Here is a 16,058-nt window from a genome sequence, read left to right as displayed (position 1 = left end):
CTCTGTGAAAAGGCTGTTGCTATTTTGATAGGGATCACATTGAATGTGTAGATTGCTTTGGGTAGTATAGACATTTTTAACAATGTTCTTCCAATCCATGAGCATGGGATGTCTTTCCATTTCTTTGAGTCTCTTGGAGGCAGCGTATAGACAGGTCTTGTTTCTTTATCCATTCTAACATGCTTTGTCTTTTGATTGGAGTGTTTAGTCCATTTACACTCAGAGTAAATGATGGATATGTATTTACAGCCTTTTTTTTTTTTTTTTTTTTTTTTTTTTTAACTCATTTTGTCATTGTTCCTGGGGATTTTCTCTGTTCCTTTCTAGTCCTTATCGCTTTTGGTCTTTCCTTCCCAACTCAGAGAGTCTCCAATATTTCTTTTAGGGCTTGTTTAGTGGTTTCGAACTCTTTTTAGTTTTTGTTTGGGAAACTCTATCTCTCCTTCTATTCCGATAATAGCCTTGCTGAATAGACTATTCTTGGCTGCAGATTTTTCCCATTCAGCACTTTAATATATCCTGCCACTCCCTTCTGGCCTGCCAAGTTTCTGTGGAGTGATCTGCTGCTAACCTTATTTGTCTTCCCTTGTAAGCTAGGGACTTCCTTTGTCTTGCTGCTTTTAAGATTTTTTTCTTTAGCATTATATTTCACAAATTTAATTACGCTACATTTTGCTGTTGGCCTACTTTTGTTGATTTTTGATGGAGCTCTCTGGTTTTTAAAGCCAAAATTTATGAATATTAGTCCTCTTATGTGAGCTCCATGGTGCAGAAGTTTTTTTCTCTGTCCATTTTACACACTCAGTTCCCTCTTTTCTGTGGGCAGCCTCCTTCTGCCTTTCTGACCATTGTAACATTTCAGATGTAGCTTCTTCTCTGTATTTCGATGTGGAGTTTGTTCCCACAGTCTTTGGTTAGCTCTCCATCTTACTGACTTGGAAGTGGATCATATCTCATTGAAAACATGGGATGGGGTAAGCTCAGGGTCCTCCTCCTCCACCATCTTTCCTAGCTCCTGAAACCTTTAGATTTCACTAACAATTTGCATGTTTTTCTTTTGAAACAGTAGAACTTATCAAGCAAAAACCTAACATGGAATCCCAGCACTTAAATGCAAATTTGAGGAGGAGTTAGGAAGAGGATATATCTGGTCTGATGATCAAAATATGCCCCTTTCAAGTGTGATTGGGGTTGTAAGTGTGGGCACAGGACAGGCGCTTGGCAGTGCTTCCAACCTGGTCAGTGTTTTATTTGAAAATTGTTTTCAGTTTTCATACTTTCTGTTTTGGGGTCCTAGGACCACCCACACATTTTGATTCTCCGGAAGAACTCACAGACTCACTTGTACTAACAGCTATAGTTCGTTATAGCAAACGGATGCAAAACAGGATTGGTAAGGGAAAAAGATGTATCAGGTGTGACTGAACTGGGCACGGGCTACCAAAGTTGTCCTTCATGGGGGTTGCTTGGGATGTGTAGTTTTTCTGCCCAGCGAAGAAAGGTCCACTCAAATCCTCAGGTCCAAGGCTTTCACTAGGGCTAGGTACATAGGAATATGCCACCTATGTTGACTGTTCATAGTTACTGAAACCCCAGAACCCCCAGAAGGAAAAGAGCCCATCATAAATCACTGTTTGTACATATAACCTAAACAAGTTTATATAGCATGGTTAAGTGCCCTAGTGGTAGAAAACAACCTTATTGTGCACAGGCACCCCAATGTTTATAGCAGCACTGTCAACAATAGCCAAAGTATGGAAAGAGCCCAAATATCCATCGATAGATGAATGGATAAATGTACACACACATACACACAGACACACACTGGAGTATTATGTGGCAATCAAAAAGAATGAAATCCTACCATTTGCAACAACGTGGATGGAACTACAGGGTATTGTGCTAAGCGAAATTAGTCAGAGAAAGGCAGATATCATAGGACTTCACTCATATGTGGAATTTAAGATACAAAACAGATGAACATAAGGGAAGGGAAGCAAAAATAATATAAAAACAGGGAGGGGGACAAAACATAAGAGACTCTTAAATATAGAGAACAAACTGAGGGTTGCTGTAGGAGTTATGGGTGTGGGGAAGGGCTAAACAGGCAAGGGGCATTAACGAGGATACTTGGGATGAGCACTGGGTATTATATGTAGGGGATGAATCACTGGATTCTACTCTGAAATCATTATTGCACTATACGCTAACTAACTTGGATGTATATTTAAAACAAAACAAAACAAAACCCTTATTAGTTGGTAACAATCCAAAGGATGAATTCCCAGGAATTGCAAGCAGGCCTGCTGTGCTTGTTCTTCAGAATCCTCACTTTTCTGATGTGGTTTTCAGTGTATGTAGAGGAAATATTTAAGACAATGATTAAGGGGGCAGGAGGAGGATACAGGGAACCTAAATGGAAGTGAGATTGGTACACTTCAATCAAAGTGGTAAAATGTTGGTAACAGTGGATTATGATTAACTTATACAATGTATAAGACCTAAAACAACCACTAAAACATCCGTGTGAAGAGATACTCTTGAAACTACTATAGGTCAATTGCAGTGGAATTCTAAAAAATGTTTAAGTGACCCAGAGGAAGTCAGGAAGAATGAAACAGACCCTACTTAGATATCAATAATTACATTATGTGTAAATGTCCCAAATGTAAGTGAGACATCTAAATACAATTAAAATACTGAGAGATAGGCAAAGTGGAGTTAAAAAGTTGATTAAGCAAGACATGCACTTCAAATTAATGATATAGGTAGGTTGAAAGTAAAAAGATGGATTAAGATATACCATGCAAACATTAATCAGAAGAAAGGAGTGATTCTATTAATATAAGATAAAATAGAGTTCAAAACAGAGAATATTAATCTGGGACCAAGAGGAACATTACATAATAGGGTCAAACCACCAAGAAAATAAGGCAGTCCTAAATGTTTGTGTACCAAACAATAGAACTTCAAAATACTTGAGGCAAATACTATACTAACATGAGTGAAAGAAGAAATGAACAACTCCACAATTATAGTTGGGGAATTCAACATTTCTCTCTCTTAGTCATCAGTAGACAGAAAATCAGCAACAACAAAGAAGTAAACACCATCAAGCACCAGTAAATTATTGACATGTGTAGAACACTCTACCCAACAAGGGCAGAACATACGTGCTTTTCAAGTGCCCCTGGGGCTTCCCCCCAGATAGACCATATTCTGGGCCATCAAACAAACCTCAAGAAAATTTTAAAAGAGTTGTTTTAAAAAGACAACCAAACTAAATGAAATGCAAATATATCAAAATTTGTGGGATGCACCTGAAAAGTGCTGAGAGGGAAATACACAGCACTGAATGTTTATTAGGGGTCTCCCGGCTGAGTGTTCAATCTGTGTTCTTAGACAAACTTGGAGGTCTCCTCCTATAAGAAACCACCCTGATTTCCTTTCTCACCCATTCTCCCTGCAAGGGCTGCTGTCCCAGCTCCCCATGTGTCCCTGAGATCAGTGTTTGCCCCAGATGTCTCCACCAGGAGACTGGGAACAGCTCCAAGGAGACAGCAATGAGGATGTATTTGTTTCTCATTCCAGGACCTTAAACTGGCACTTTGATAAATCTTTGAAACCAAATGGCTTTGTTTTCTTTTTTCTGTTTTAGCAAGCTTGCTTGTCATGTTTTTATGTTGAAGATATAAATACCAGTAAGGGCAGTCTAATAAATTCTCTGGAATTCTCCATCTTAAGGGCATGGTGTATTGAATGCATCTTTGGTGCAGCAGTTTTTTCGTCTTGGCTTCATAGTGACCACATTGAAAATTCTGGAGATTTCATTAAGCCCTTATATTCTTTGTCCCTCAGGCTTTGAACTTGGCCTACTCTAGCATTTATGGCAGCTACCGAAACTTTGTGGGGCCTCCGCACTTTGAGGTCATCTGCCGGCTGCTTGGCTACCAGGGCATTGCAGTGGTCATGGAGGAGCTGCTGAAGGTCGTGAAGAGCCTGGTATGTTTTCCTCAGTCTGCTTCCTTTTCACAGTGCAGTGTTCTGCACCCAATTCTTTTTTTTTTTTTTTCCATTTATTTTGGGGACAGTGCAAGTAGGGGAGGGACAGAGAGAGGGGGACAGAGGATTTGAAATAGGTTTTGCACTGACAGGCTGATAGCAGCAAGCCTGATGTGGAGCTCGAATTCAAAAAATGAGAGATCCTGAACTGAGCCATGGTCAGATGCTCAACTGACTGAGCCACCCAGGTGCCCCTGCACCCAATTCTAATGTGGGGAGGGGGGTTTTCCACTCCACTGAGCAATTCTCGGATACCAACTGGGTGTCCTATAATTCAGCTCAGTTCTAGCACTGTCTACCTTGAAATAGCATGAGTTCCTACAGATTAAGGGCTCTGACCCACAAGACTGCCCTACCCTCACCCCCACTAGATTTCAAGTCTAATTTGTCACCTGTGCCTCTGACCCACTGGCTGTAAATCAGAGGTTTCTATAGCCCCCTCCTTGAGTTCAATTAATTTGCTAGAGCAGCTCACAAAACTCAGGAAGCTGGTTTACTCTCTAGATTACCAGTTAATTACAAAGGATACAAATCCACAGCCAATGAAAAGATAACATAGGGAGAGGTCCTGAAGACAGGAGCTCCTCTCCTTGTGGACTTTGGAGCCCCTCATAGTGGCCTGTGGACCTGTTCTGGTTCCCAAATCTGTAAGCTCCCCAGACCCTACCCTGTTGGGGTTTTATGGGGGTTTCAGTATATAGTCACAATTGATTAAATCTCTAGCCTTTGGTAACTAAATTGACCTCCAGCCCCTTCTCCTCCCCAGAGGTCTGGGGGTGGTACTAAAAGTCCCAAATCCAACCATGGGGTTGGTTCTCCTGGCAGCCAGCCCCCACTGGTGGGTGGGCCTCCAAAAGTGACCTTAATAATGTAATAAGAGATGCTTTTAAGGCTCTCAGGATAATTTGAAGGTTTTAGGAGCTCTTTGTCAGGAATAGATACAAGACCAAATATATATTTATTATAAATCACAGTATCACACATAACCTTAAATTTTCTGGGGTGGAGAAGCCAGGGGTCCTTCCTCTGTGGTGTTTAGCACCACTTTTGACCATATGTAGTTTGATTTCTCTCCCATCTATCTTCCTTTTTTCTTTTTTTTTTTTAGTGTCTTTTTTTTATATTTAAAATTTTTATTTTAATTTCTCCCCCAACTTTCTTAATTCAAGAGAATAGGTCCATGTTATTTTAACTAATTCGTAGAAAAAGTTAAGGGGTGCCTGGGTGGCTCAGTCGGTTAAGCCTCCGACTTCAGCTCAGGTCATGATCTCATAGTTTGTGGGTTGGAGCCCAGCGTTGGGCTCTGTGCTGACAGCTCAGAACATAGAGCCTGCTTCAGATTCTGTGTCTCCCTCTCTCTTTCTGCCCCTCCCTTGCTTACTCTCTGTCTCTCTCAAAAATAAATAAACATTAAAAAAGAATTTTTTTTAAGAAGTTACGTACCAAAATATAGCTTTCTTATAAAGGACCACTGCTGTTGCCCAAGGGAACCATAAAGGCATTATGGAGAGACCATGTTTTAGTTGGCAAGCATCTGGGTAGGGATAGTTGTATGGAGAGGCCCATTTCTGATTGTGAAGTAGGAGTTTTCTTAAAACACAGATTTCCAGGAAACATTTATACTGGGGGATATGGAGGAGAGTCTGTTGGCCACGAGGAGTTCAGAGCTGTCTGTGGGGTAGGGCTGAGCAAGAGGCAGATGGGCTCAGCTGTGAGACAGTGGTGTGGGCAGGGTCCCGCTGCTGTTCAGACTTCTGTTGCCCAGCGATAGCTGGTTGTACCTGCAAGGCTGATGATGTGCGCCCCTGTCCTGGGTGCTAAGGGTTAAACTGTGAATAAAGGATTCAGACACTCATCTGTGTAACTTCAGATTGAGGTCAGAAGTTCTATGCAGAAGTATTTTATTTAAGTCTTTTTGCAAAGAGAAAGTGAGAGAATGATACATGTAGACTAACATGGATTTAGTTTTCTATGTGCTATTTCTGTTCACTGAGAAAGAACTTTATAAAATCTTAATCTTTAATCTTTTTCCATTATTTTAATAAACTACCTGTGATTAAGCCCATTTCTTTAAAATTTTTTATCGCGAAATAGAGACTTTCAGGTATTTCCCATGCTTAAAGCTGAATTAATGGCCACATAATTAAAGTAGCAGTCCATCAAGGAGATGATATGATCATTAACACAAAGCAAAACCTGACAGAATTCTAAGAGGTTGACAAAATATACAACCTGTTTGGATCAGAAATCAATTAGAATATATAAAAGTTGGGTCTTTTGGCACAGACACGAGCCCATGACCCACTCAGTCACTGCTGGGACCCCCAGCTAGAACCTCTGCCCCAAAACACATAACTTGTAAGGTGTTAGGCACATGAGGTGACATGGTCCAGTGTTGCAGCTACACCAAATCCGTCAGAGGAATACAGAAACTGCCCCATGAGGATGTCACTTCTTCAGAGCCACCGCACTCACCACAGATGGATACAACTAGAGCTCCTTGCCCTCCCACTGTCATACCTCAGGCCACTTGTCTCCTGAAAGAAGAATTGTGTTTTAGAAGATGCATTTAGTTATTCCTGTAAAGTCACTCTGGTGGAGGTTGTTTTCTTTCTGTGGATAGGATTTCCTTTCCCAGCCAAAGTGATTCTCAGTCCTGGTCATTACCATGTGTTTTACTAACAGACTCCCTTTTAGAAACCCCACGCACCACTCACAACCTTTGAGACAGTGGCAGCCAGTGGCTGATGCAGCCTATTTCTCCTACAGCTGCAAGGCACAATCCTGCAGTACGTGAAGACGCTGATGGAGGTGATGCCCAAGATCTGCCGCCTGCCCCGTCATGAATATGGCTCTCCTGGTGAGTATGGGCACCTCCCCAGGAGTGCAGTACAGAAGGGACAGCATAAACATTCAGACCTCAGTGCAAGATGTCAAGTCAGAAATTACTGATAAGGGTAGGATCTCCTTTCCCCAGGTGGGAGGAGGCCACGAACCTAATCAAAGCCTGGTTGTTTCCAATGGAACAAACAAACCAGCCTTTCTTTTGGGAGCAGGTGTGTTGGAATCATCACACTTGGGTGAGGAAGATATGGGGAAGAGGGGCAATGCCGCCTAGTCACTGATGGGTGATGGGGCTCTGAACTCTGAACCCCTGACTCTTGCACAGCACTGGGACCTTGAAGATCACCAACCAGGGAAGGACAGGGAACTCAGCTTCCAGGTCCAACTGCTCTAGGGATCCTTGCAAAATGGCATTTGGTACCTGACAGTTGGGATGAGGGGTTTGAAAACTGTTAAGTCTCCAACTTTGTTCTTTGTAGAGTTGTTTTGGCTATTCTAGGTCTTCTGCGTAACCACGTGAATTTTGGAGTCAGCTTGTGGACTTTTGACTGGGTCAGCATTTGAATGTATAGATCAAATTAGGGAATATTAGCTTTCTTCCCAGTGTTTATGCCTGGTGTCTTTTTGTGCCGTATCACAATGTGCAGGATCTCCAGGACAGTGATGAAAATGTGTGGTCTTGCTCTGGGGCTCAGAGAGAGAGAATGCAGGTTCCACCACTGAGACTCATGACATTAGCTGCAGGGCTTTTGTAGATGTACTTTAGCAGATTAAGTACATCCCTTTCTACCTCTGCCTGAGAAGGGATAATGAATTTTATAAAGACCTTTTCTGCCTCTGCTGGAGATGATGATGTGGTCTTTCTCCTTTATTCTTGTAATGTGCCTCCTCAGAAGATACAGGGTTGACAGAGAAAGAGGCTTTGGAGCTGAGTCCCAAGGCCCAGGTGATGGACAGGCTACTGTTGCAAGGAGGATGTTGGGGTCAGGACACATGGCCATCTCCATACCAGGCACGATGGCAGTGTCAGAGGATGTTTCATGACCAACAGAGATGCTCCCAGCCGTAGAGCCCAGGCTGTGCCTCCAACCTCCCCAGTCCCCTTACTCACTCTCTGCTACTACAGGCATCCTAGAGTTCTTCCACCACCAGCTGAAGGACATTGTTGAGTATGCAGAGCTGAAGACCGTGTGCTTCCAGAATCTGCGGGAGGTGGGCAATGCTGTCCTCTTCTGCCTGCTCATCGAGCAGAGCCTGGTGAGTGCTCAGCCTAGCCAACCCCCAGGCCATGTAGAGTTATTCCCCATAGGTGACAGAAAAAAGAATTTTTTAGAGGCTTGATTTATTGGGGTTATTTAATGGGGGTAAAAAGGGAGTAAGTGTTACAAAGCACCATTTTTTTGTGTGTGACTATTTAGGCTTTAATTTGAATTTGTTTCCTGCAACTGAAAAACAAAAATACAGTGTAGTTCATCATTTAAGAATGTTCTACTATGTGAGCACTGTGGAAATATTTTAATATGTAGTATTTGCTATACCTAAACAAACATGGGACATGTATGTAAGGATATAAAGCACTACTGCCCAGGAGAGCTGTTTGCATGATGGGAAATTCTATATCTGAGGCTGTTGAGCACTTGAAGTGTGGCTTAGTGTGACTGAAGAACTGATTTTTAAGTTTGGTTGAATTTTAATTACTTTATGTTTAAAAAGCTATATTAATGTTCCATGACTATTGTGGTGGATAGCATAATAGAGCAAATTCTGGAAGCTTACTACTACTGAAAAATTGCACAGGGGGACACCTGTTCTCTCCACTGGTTGCCTCCTTGTGGCGTCATTTAGCCTGTCTCTCAGTCCCCTCATGACAACTGACCATTCTGAATTGGAAAGCCTAGTGACTGTAACATACACACACTTGTGGCCTTACTCTGGTTTTCTCTCTGTTGTGACTAAGGTGGGCATCTTCGTTTGTTGCTTGTTTTTCCTATTCTGTTAAATCCTCATTGTGTCTTTTGCCCATTCTTCTCTAGCTTTATAGAAGCTCCTTGTATATCCTTTGTGTTTTACATGCATTGCAAATACTTCTCCCTGTTTGTGGTGTCTTTTCACTCTGATAGTGGTGATTTTTTTTTTTAATAAACTGATACTCTTAATTTGTTTTTTTTTTAAGTTTATTTATTTTGAGAGAGAACATGTGCAAGTGGGGGAGGGGTAGACAGAGGGGAAGAGAATCCCAGACTGACAGCGTGAAGCCCAACACAAGGTTCAAATTCACAAACTGTGAGAGATCAGAGTTGGACGCTCAACCAACTGAGACACCCAGGCGACCCCCTTTTCATATCTTTTTGACAAAGTTCTTTCCTACCTAGGGAGTCATAAAATACTCCCTTATATTTTCAACTGAAGATTTTAAGTTTTGTTTTCTAGATTTAAGTTTATAATCCTGGAATTGGTTTTTGTGAGTGATATGAGTGGATGAAGTTTCTTTTTTCTCTGTGGAGCTAATCAGTTGTCTCTCCTCCAGTGGCTGAAGAACCCCTCCTTTCCTTTATGATCTGCAATGTCATTGTCATCTGCCATATTTCTGTGGATGCACTGGTCAGTGTCCAGGCTTTTGCAATGTCCTTTCTGCAGGCCTTCATGCGTTGGTCATGTTTATGTCCATGGCATAACAACACATTGTCTTATTCCTGATAGCTCTCACTTAAGTCTTGCTACCTGACAGGACATATTTCCTTACCATATTCTTCTTCAAGGGTATGTTGCCTCTTCATACATTTTTGCTTGGCTTAAAGTATCAGTTTACCAAATGTACTGAAAAAGCATGACATTTCAGTCTTAATTGTGTTGCATCTCTATACCTATTTGGGGAGATTTTTTGATGTGTTGTTTCTTAAAGGAGTCTCTTGTCTTCAGGACCTTGGGAGCTTGACAGAGGCAGGGTCATGCTTTACAGTGACCGGGACCAGGGTGCCTATATACATTTCAGGCCATGGCAGCCAGACTACCATACTCTAAGGGCTGAGCCACTGGATTGGCCACTTTACACCTAAATTTAAAAAAAAAAGAAAATACATTGTCAGAGAGTCCAGGGTTGGATGTGGATACCTCCAGGAGCTGATGGCCTCCCATTAGGACCTGCATCTTTTGACTTTACCCTCTGTTACTGTATTCCTGGGTAGACCCTTTCCATGTGTGTGACACAGAGGGGGAACCCCAGGCCATCTGCAAGTCAGCATGGACTCTGAGTGAGCAGCCCCTCATGTGCTATCCTCTTCCACAGCAGGAGTGACAGCATGAGGTGGAGGACCCACCAGAGTCACTTGGTGGGCTGGGCAATTCTGCAGAGAGCAGGTAGGCTGCCTGTAGAGGGAGCAAGTAGCTGATGTCCAGGGCAGCCTCGCTCCAGGAACATACTAGGGAGAACTGAATCTTATACTACAATATTTTGTGAATTTTTGACAAGCAGATAAGCTAAAAAGAATTATTTTAAATCATAATCTATCATGAAGTTTAAATATTTAATATAGGAAGATTCCCTTCATGTGTGACTTTTCCTGAACACATAGTGCCACACAGTATAAAGTGCCATCTCTCTCGTCCATATGTATCTAAACCTGAAGGTGCGTTTTAGTCACTGGCATTGAGTTATGGCAGGGAGCCCCAAGTTTTACTGAGGGAGGACTGCCTTAGAGAATTGACATTAGTTACTGGCAGAGAACCATTAGAAGGCTGATTTTTCTCCTGATCCAGCTGTGCTTTTAGGAAATACAATAAATGGTCAAAACCTTTTCTTCACCTACAAAATAGAACATGTCCAGGAGGCCTTGTACGGACATAAAAGAATATTCTTTTGTATTGGTGCCTCAGCAGTGGAAGAATCCCCTGGGCCTCAGGTGCCTGGTGAGTGCTGGGTCTCTAGCAGCCAGTTGACACAGCTCCCCTTCGTTCTCTCCCTTCTGAGACTAGGCCTGTATCTCAAGTGTATACTCTTGTGCTTAGTTCCTTTGAGTGACAAGCATAGTATTGGACACTGAGAAAAGATGTTAATTAGTAGTTGTCAGTTGATTTGAAAGCAAACTTTGGCTTATGAGTATATGAATATTTCTGAAACAATGAATAAAAAGACTATCATCTACAGTTTAGTCATGTGCAGTTTTGTTTTTTTTTTTTTTATTTTTTTTAATGTTTATTTATTATTGAGAGACAGACACAGAGGTGAGCAGGGGAGGCACAGAGAGAGGGGGAGACACAGAATCCGAAGCAGGCTCCAGGCTCTGAGCTGTCAGCACAGAGCCCTATGTGGAGCTAGTACTCACAAACTGAGATCATGACCCAAGCCGAAGTTGGTACCTTAACCAACTGAGACACCCAGGTGCCCCGCAGTTTTGTTTTTCATGGCAGATCCTGTGACCCATGCCTGAGGCATAGTGAACACCATGCATGGCTCTCTTCTGGTCGTGGTAGCCCTTCCCTATAAAAATGCCTGTCACCACCCTTCCTCAGGCCCTTTGCTTACTGTCACCCCTTCACTTCTCCCTTCTCCAGATCCCCTTGTCAGTGCACCTTGTGGAAGCGGTGAGAAGCCACATGTTCTGTGTTGGGCACGTCTGCTCCCAGGTTCAGTCCCAGATAGGAATTTTGTGGTGTTGGCTTTTGTCCTGTTGGAAGTAGGAGGTTATATTTTGCAGTATGTCCACTAGGGTAGAATTTCCCATGGTGGAAGGAGGTATGGCTGTTGTTCTCAATCTATCTCAGATGATTATGCCCAAGTCCCATCAAACCCAGGGACAGGTTTGAAGACACTAGACACTGATCTCTTCTTAGTGGTCTCTCCAAGGAAGGTGGTAAAAAATAAGTTTTGGTATTTGTGTAGGTTCTCACTATTATAAATGGAGATATTAAGGGTGAATCAGATTGTCACATTAGAAAAGTGGGGTAACTGTGACCCAACTGCCAAGGCAACAAGTATTTGGGTGGGGGCCTCAAGGGCCTGTCCATATGTGGCCATGCAGTAGTTGTCCCAGTTGGCACCAGGATTTGATTCAGTAACCAAAAATGTTGATCTTTTTTATTCTGAATTCATGCATTGGGTAGATACATGTAGTTTCCTGAAGTTTGTTTGTTTCATTCTATTTTCAAATTCTCCTTAAACCCGACCTGGGTAGTATTGTTTTGGTGTTTTTTAGTTTATGCATGTGTGTCTAATAAACTTTTTTCCTTTTTATTTCTTTCTTTTTCTTTTTCTTTTCCTTTTCCTTTTTCTTTTTTTTGTTTCATATGTAGAATTTACTGATTCATCACTTAAATACAACACTCGTGCTCATCAGTCATCATTAAGTGCTTTCTTAATACCCATCACCCATTTAGCCCATCCCCCTGCCCACCTCCCCTCCAGCAGCCCTCAGTTTGTTCTATATACAGACATGTATACAATGGACATTTAGGCTCTTTCCATAGTTTGGCTCTTGTTGGTATTGCTACTATAAACATCAGGGTGCATGTATCCCTTCAAATCACTATTTTTGTATCTTTTGGATAAATACCCATGAGTACAATTGCCAAATCATAGGCAATTCTAATAGATCAGTTCTATTTTTAGCTTTTTGAGGAACCTCCGTTCTGTTTTCCAGAGTGGCTGCACCAGTTTGCATTCCCACCAACAGTACAAGAGGGTTCCCATTTCTCCGCATCTTCACCAACATCTTTTCTTTCCTGTGTTGTTAATTTTTTTTTTAAGTTTGCAAATGCTTTATTCTTTGTTTTACTGAAGACTATAGCCTGAGAAATGGCCTTTTAGATTGCTCTGAAGAACTTTGAAGCTTGTTAGCTACAGGGGATTTTATATATATATATATATATGTATATATATATATATATATATATATATATATGGGAAAGGATATACGTTCTTTTTTTTTCTTTTTTTTTTTCCTGCTCCTTTAATAGGATTTTTTTTTAATTTTATTTTTTATTCTTTAAAATTTACATCCAAATTAGTTAGCATATAGTGCAACAATGATTTTAGGAGTAGATTCCTTAGTGCCCCTTACCCATTTAGCCCATCCCTCCTCCCACAACCCCTCCAGTAACCCTCAGTTTGTTCTCCATATTTATGAGTCTCTTCTGTTTTGTCCCCCTCCCTGTTTTTATATTATTTTTGTTTCCCTTCCCTTATGTTCATCTGTTTTGTCTCTTAAAGTCCTCATATGAGTGAAGTCATATGATTTTTGTCTTTCTCTGACTGACTAATTTCACTTACCATAATACCCTCTAGCTCCATGCACGTAGTTGCAAATGGCAAAATTTCATTCTTTTTGACTGCTAATACTCCATTGTATATATATGTATATACCACATCTTCTTTATCCATTCATCCATCGATGAACATTTGGGCTCTTTCCATACTTTGGCTATTGTTGATAGTGCTTCTATAAACATGGAGGTGCATGTGTCGCTTCGAAACAGCACACCTGTATCCCTTGGGTAAATGCCTAGTAGTGCAATTGCTGGTCGTAGGGTAGTTCTATTTTTAAGTTTTTTGAAGAACCTCCATACTGTTTTCCAGAGTGGCTGCGCCAGCTTGCATTCCCACCTGTGTTGTTAAGTTTAGCCATTCTGACAGGTGTGTGAGGTGGTATCTCATTGTAGCTTTGATTTTTATTTCTCAGATGATGAATGATGTTGAGCGTCTTTTCATGTGTCTACTAGCTATCTGGATGTCTTCTCTGGAAAAATGTGTGTTCAGGTCTTTCCATTTTTTTACTGGATTATTTGTTTTTTGGGTGTTGAATTTTATAAGTTCTTTATATATTTTGGATACTAACCCTTTATCAGGTATGTCATTTGCAAATATCTTCTCCCATTCTGTTGGTTGCCTTTTAGTTTTGTTGATTGTTTCCTTTGCTGTGCAAAGATTTTTATATTGATAAATTCCCCATAGTTAATTTTTCCCTTGCCTTTAGTTAGAAGTTTCTCTGGCTGATGTCAGAGAGGTTACTGCCTGTGTTCTCCAGAATTTTGATGGTTTCCTGTCTCATATTTGGGTCTTTCATCCATTTTGGATTTTTTTTTGTATATGTTATAAGGAAGTGGTCCAGTTTCATTATTTTCCATGTTGCTGTCCAGTTTTCCCAATACCATTTGTTGAAGAGACTGGTTTTTTTCCATTAGATATTCTTTCCTGCTTTGTTGAAGATTAGTTGACCATATAGTTGTGGATCTGTTTCTGGGTTTTCCGTTTTGTTCCTTCAATCTGTGTGTCTGTTTTGTGCCAGCACCATACTGTCTTGATGACTACAGCTTTGTAATATAGCTTAAAATCTGGAATTGTGATGCCTCCAGCTTTGGTTTTCTTTTCCAGGATTGCATTGGCTATTCAAAATCTTCTGTGGTTCGATAAAAATTTTAGGATTGCTTGTTCTAGCACTGTGAAACATGCTGGTGGTATTTTGATAGTGACTGCATTCCATGTACATTGCTTTGAGTAGTATAGATTTTTTTTTTTAATTTTTTTAATGTTTATTTATTTTTGAGACAGAGACAGACAGGGCCTGAGCGAGGGAGGGTCAGAGAGAGAGGGAGACACAGAATCCAAAGCAGGCTCCAGGCTCTGAGCTGTCAGCACAGAGCCCAACTTGGGGCTCGAACTCATCAACTGTGAGATCATGACTCACAAAAGGTAATTCCTTTTGGAGCAATTATAAATGGGATCGATTCCTTGATTCCTCTCTCTACTGCCTCATTATTGGTGTAGAGAAATGCAGTAGATTTCTGTACATTGATATTGTATCCTGCAACTTTACTTAATTCATATATCAGTTCTAGCAAATTTTTGGTAGAGTCTTTTGGGTTTTCTACATAGAGTATCATGTAGTCTGCAAATAGTGAAAGTTTGACTTCTTCCTTGCCAATTTGGATTCCTTTGATTTCTTTGTGTTATCTGGTTCCTGTGGCTAGGACTTCCAGTATTATGTTAAGTAACTGTCTTGAGTGTTGACATCCCTATCTCGTTCCTGACCGTAGAGGAAAAAGCTCTCAGTTATTCCCCATTAAGGATAACATTAGCTGTGATTTTTTCATAGATGGCCGGTCTCTATTATGTTAAGTTCCCTCTAAACCTACTTTTTTGAGGGTTTTCAGCAAGAATGGATGCAGTACTTTGTCAAATGCTTTTTCTGCATCTATTGAGAGGATCATATGTTTCCCATCCTTTCTTTTATTAACGTGGTGGATCACATCAATTGACCTGAGAATATTGAGCTCCCCTTTCAACCCTGGAATAAATCCCACTTGATTGTAGTGAATGATACTTTTAATGTACTGTTGGATTCGATTTGCTAGTATTTTATTGAGAATTTTTGCATCGATGTTCATCAGGGATATTGGTCTGTAGTTCTCTTTTTAAGTGGAGTCTTTGTCTTGTTTTGGAATTAGGGTAATGCTGGAGTCATAGAATGAGTTTGGAAGTTTTCCTTCCGTTTCTATTTTTTTGGATAGTTTGAGAAGAAAAGGTTAGCTCTTCTTTAAGTATTTGGTAGAATTCCCCTGGGAAGCCATCTGGCCCTGGGCTTTTGTTTGTTGGGAGATTTTTGCTTACTGATTCAATTTCTTTGCTGGATATTCTTTGCTCAAGTTTTCTACTTCTTCCTGTTTTAGTTGTTGTAGTTTCTAGGAATTTATCTATTTCTTCAAGATTGCCCAATTTGGGGCATATGATTTTTCATAATACTCCCATAATTTTTTGTATACATATGGTGTTCGTTGTGATTTCTCCTCTCTCATTAGTGATTTCATTTACTTGCGTCCTTTTTCTTTTCTCTTTGGTAAGTCTGGCTAGGGGGTTACCAATTTTATTAATTTTTTAAAAGAAGCAGCTCCTGGTTTCATTCATCTATTCTGTTGGGGGGTTTTTTAGTTTCTATATCATTGATTTCTGCTCTAATCTTTATTATTTTCCTTCTGCTGGCTTTAGGCTTCTTTTTTTTTTTTTTAACATTTATTTATTTTTGAGAGACAGAGAGGGATAGAGCACAAGCAGGGGAGGAACAGAGAGAGAGGGAGACACAGAATCCAAAGTAGGGTCCAGGCTCTGAGCTGTCAGCACAGAGCCTGATGCGGGGCTTGAACTCATGGACTGCGAGATCATG

The 16,058-nt window shown here is 40.9% G+C and overlaps 1 protein-coding gene across 2 annotated transcripts in view; it reads left to right on the top strand.

Annotated features, from left to right (window-relative positions):
- CYFIP1 (cytoplasmic FMR1 interacting protein 1) overlaps window positions 1-16,058 on the top strand; it is an 86,190-nt gene that overhangs the window by 54,636 nt on the left and 15,496 nt on the right. For both annotated transcript variants that reach the window (XM_060617925.2, XM_060617928.2), the window contains exons 23-25: window positions 3,859-4,002; window positions 6,832-6,922; window positions 8,033-8,163. In XM_060617925.2, the coding sequence (XP_060473908.1) occupies window positions 3,859-4,002; window positions 6,832-6,922; window positions 8,033-8,163 (366 nt within the window). The remainder of the gene's footprint in view (window positions 1-3,858; window positions 4,003-6,831; window positions 6,923-8,032; window positions 8,164-16,058) is intronic.

Source organism: Panthera onca, chromosome B3, assembly GCF_046562875.1.
Source record: "Panthera onca isolate mPanOnc1 chromosome B3, mPanOnc1 haplotype 2, whole genome shotgun sequence".
Lineage (NCBI taxonomy): Eukaryota > Metazoa > Chordata > Mammalia > Carnivora > Felidae > Panthera > Panthera onca.
The sequence above is the reverse complement of the archived record's forward strand: the minus strand, read 5'-3'. Positions and strand labels throughout refer to the sequence as shown.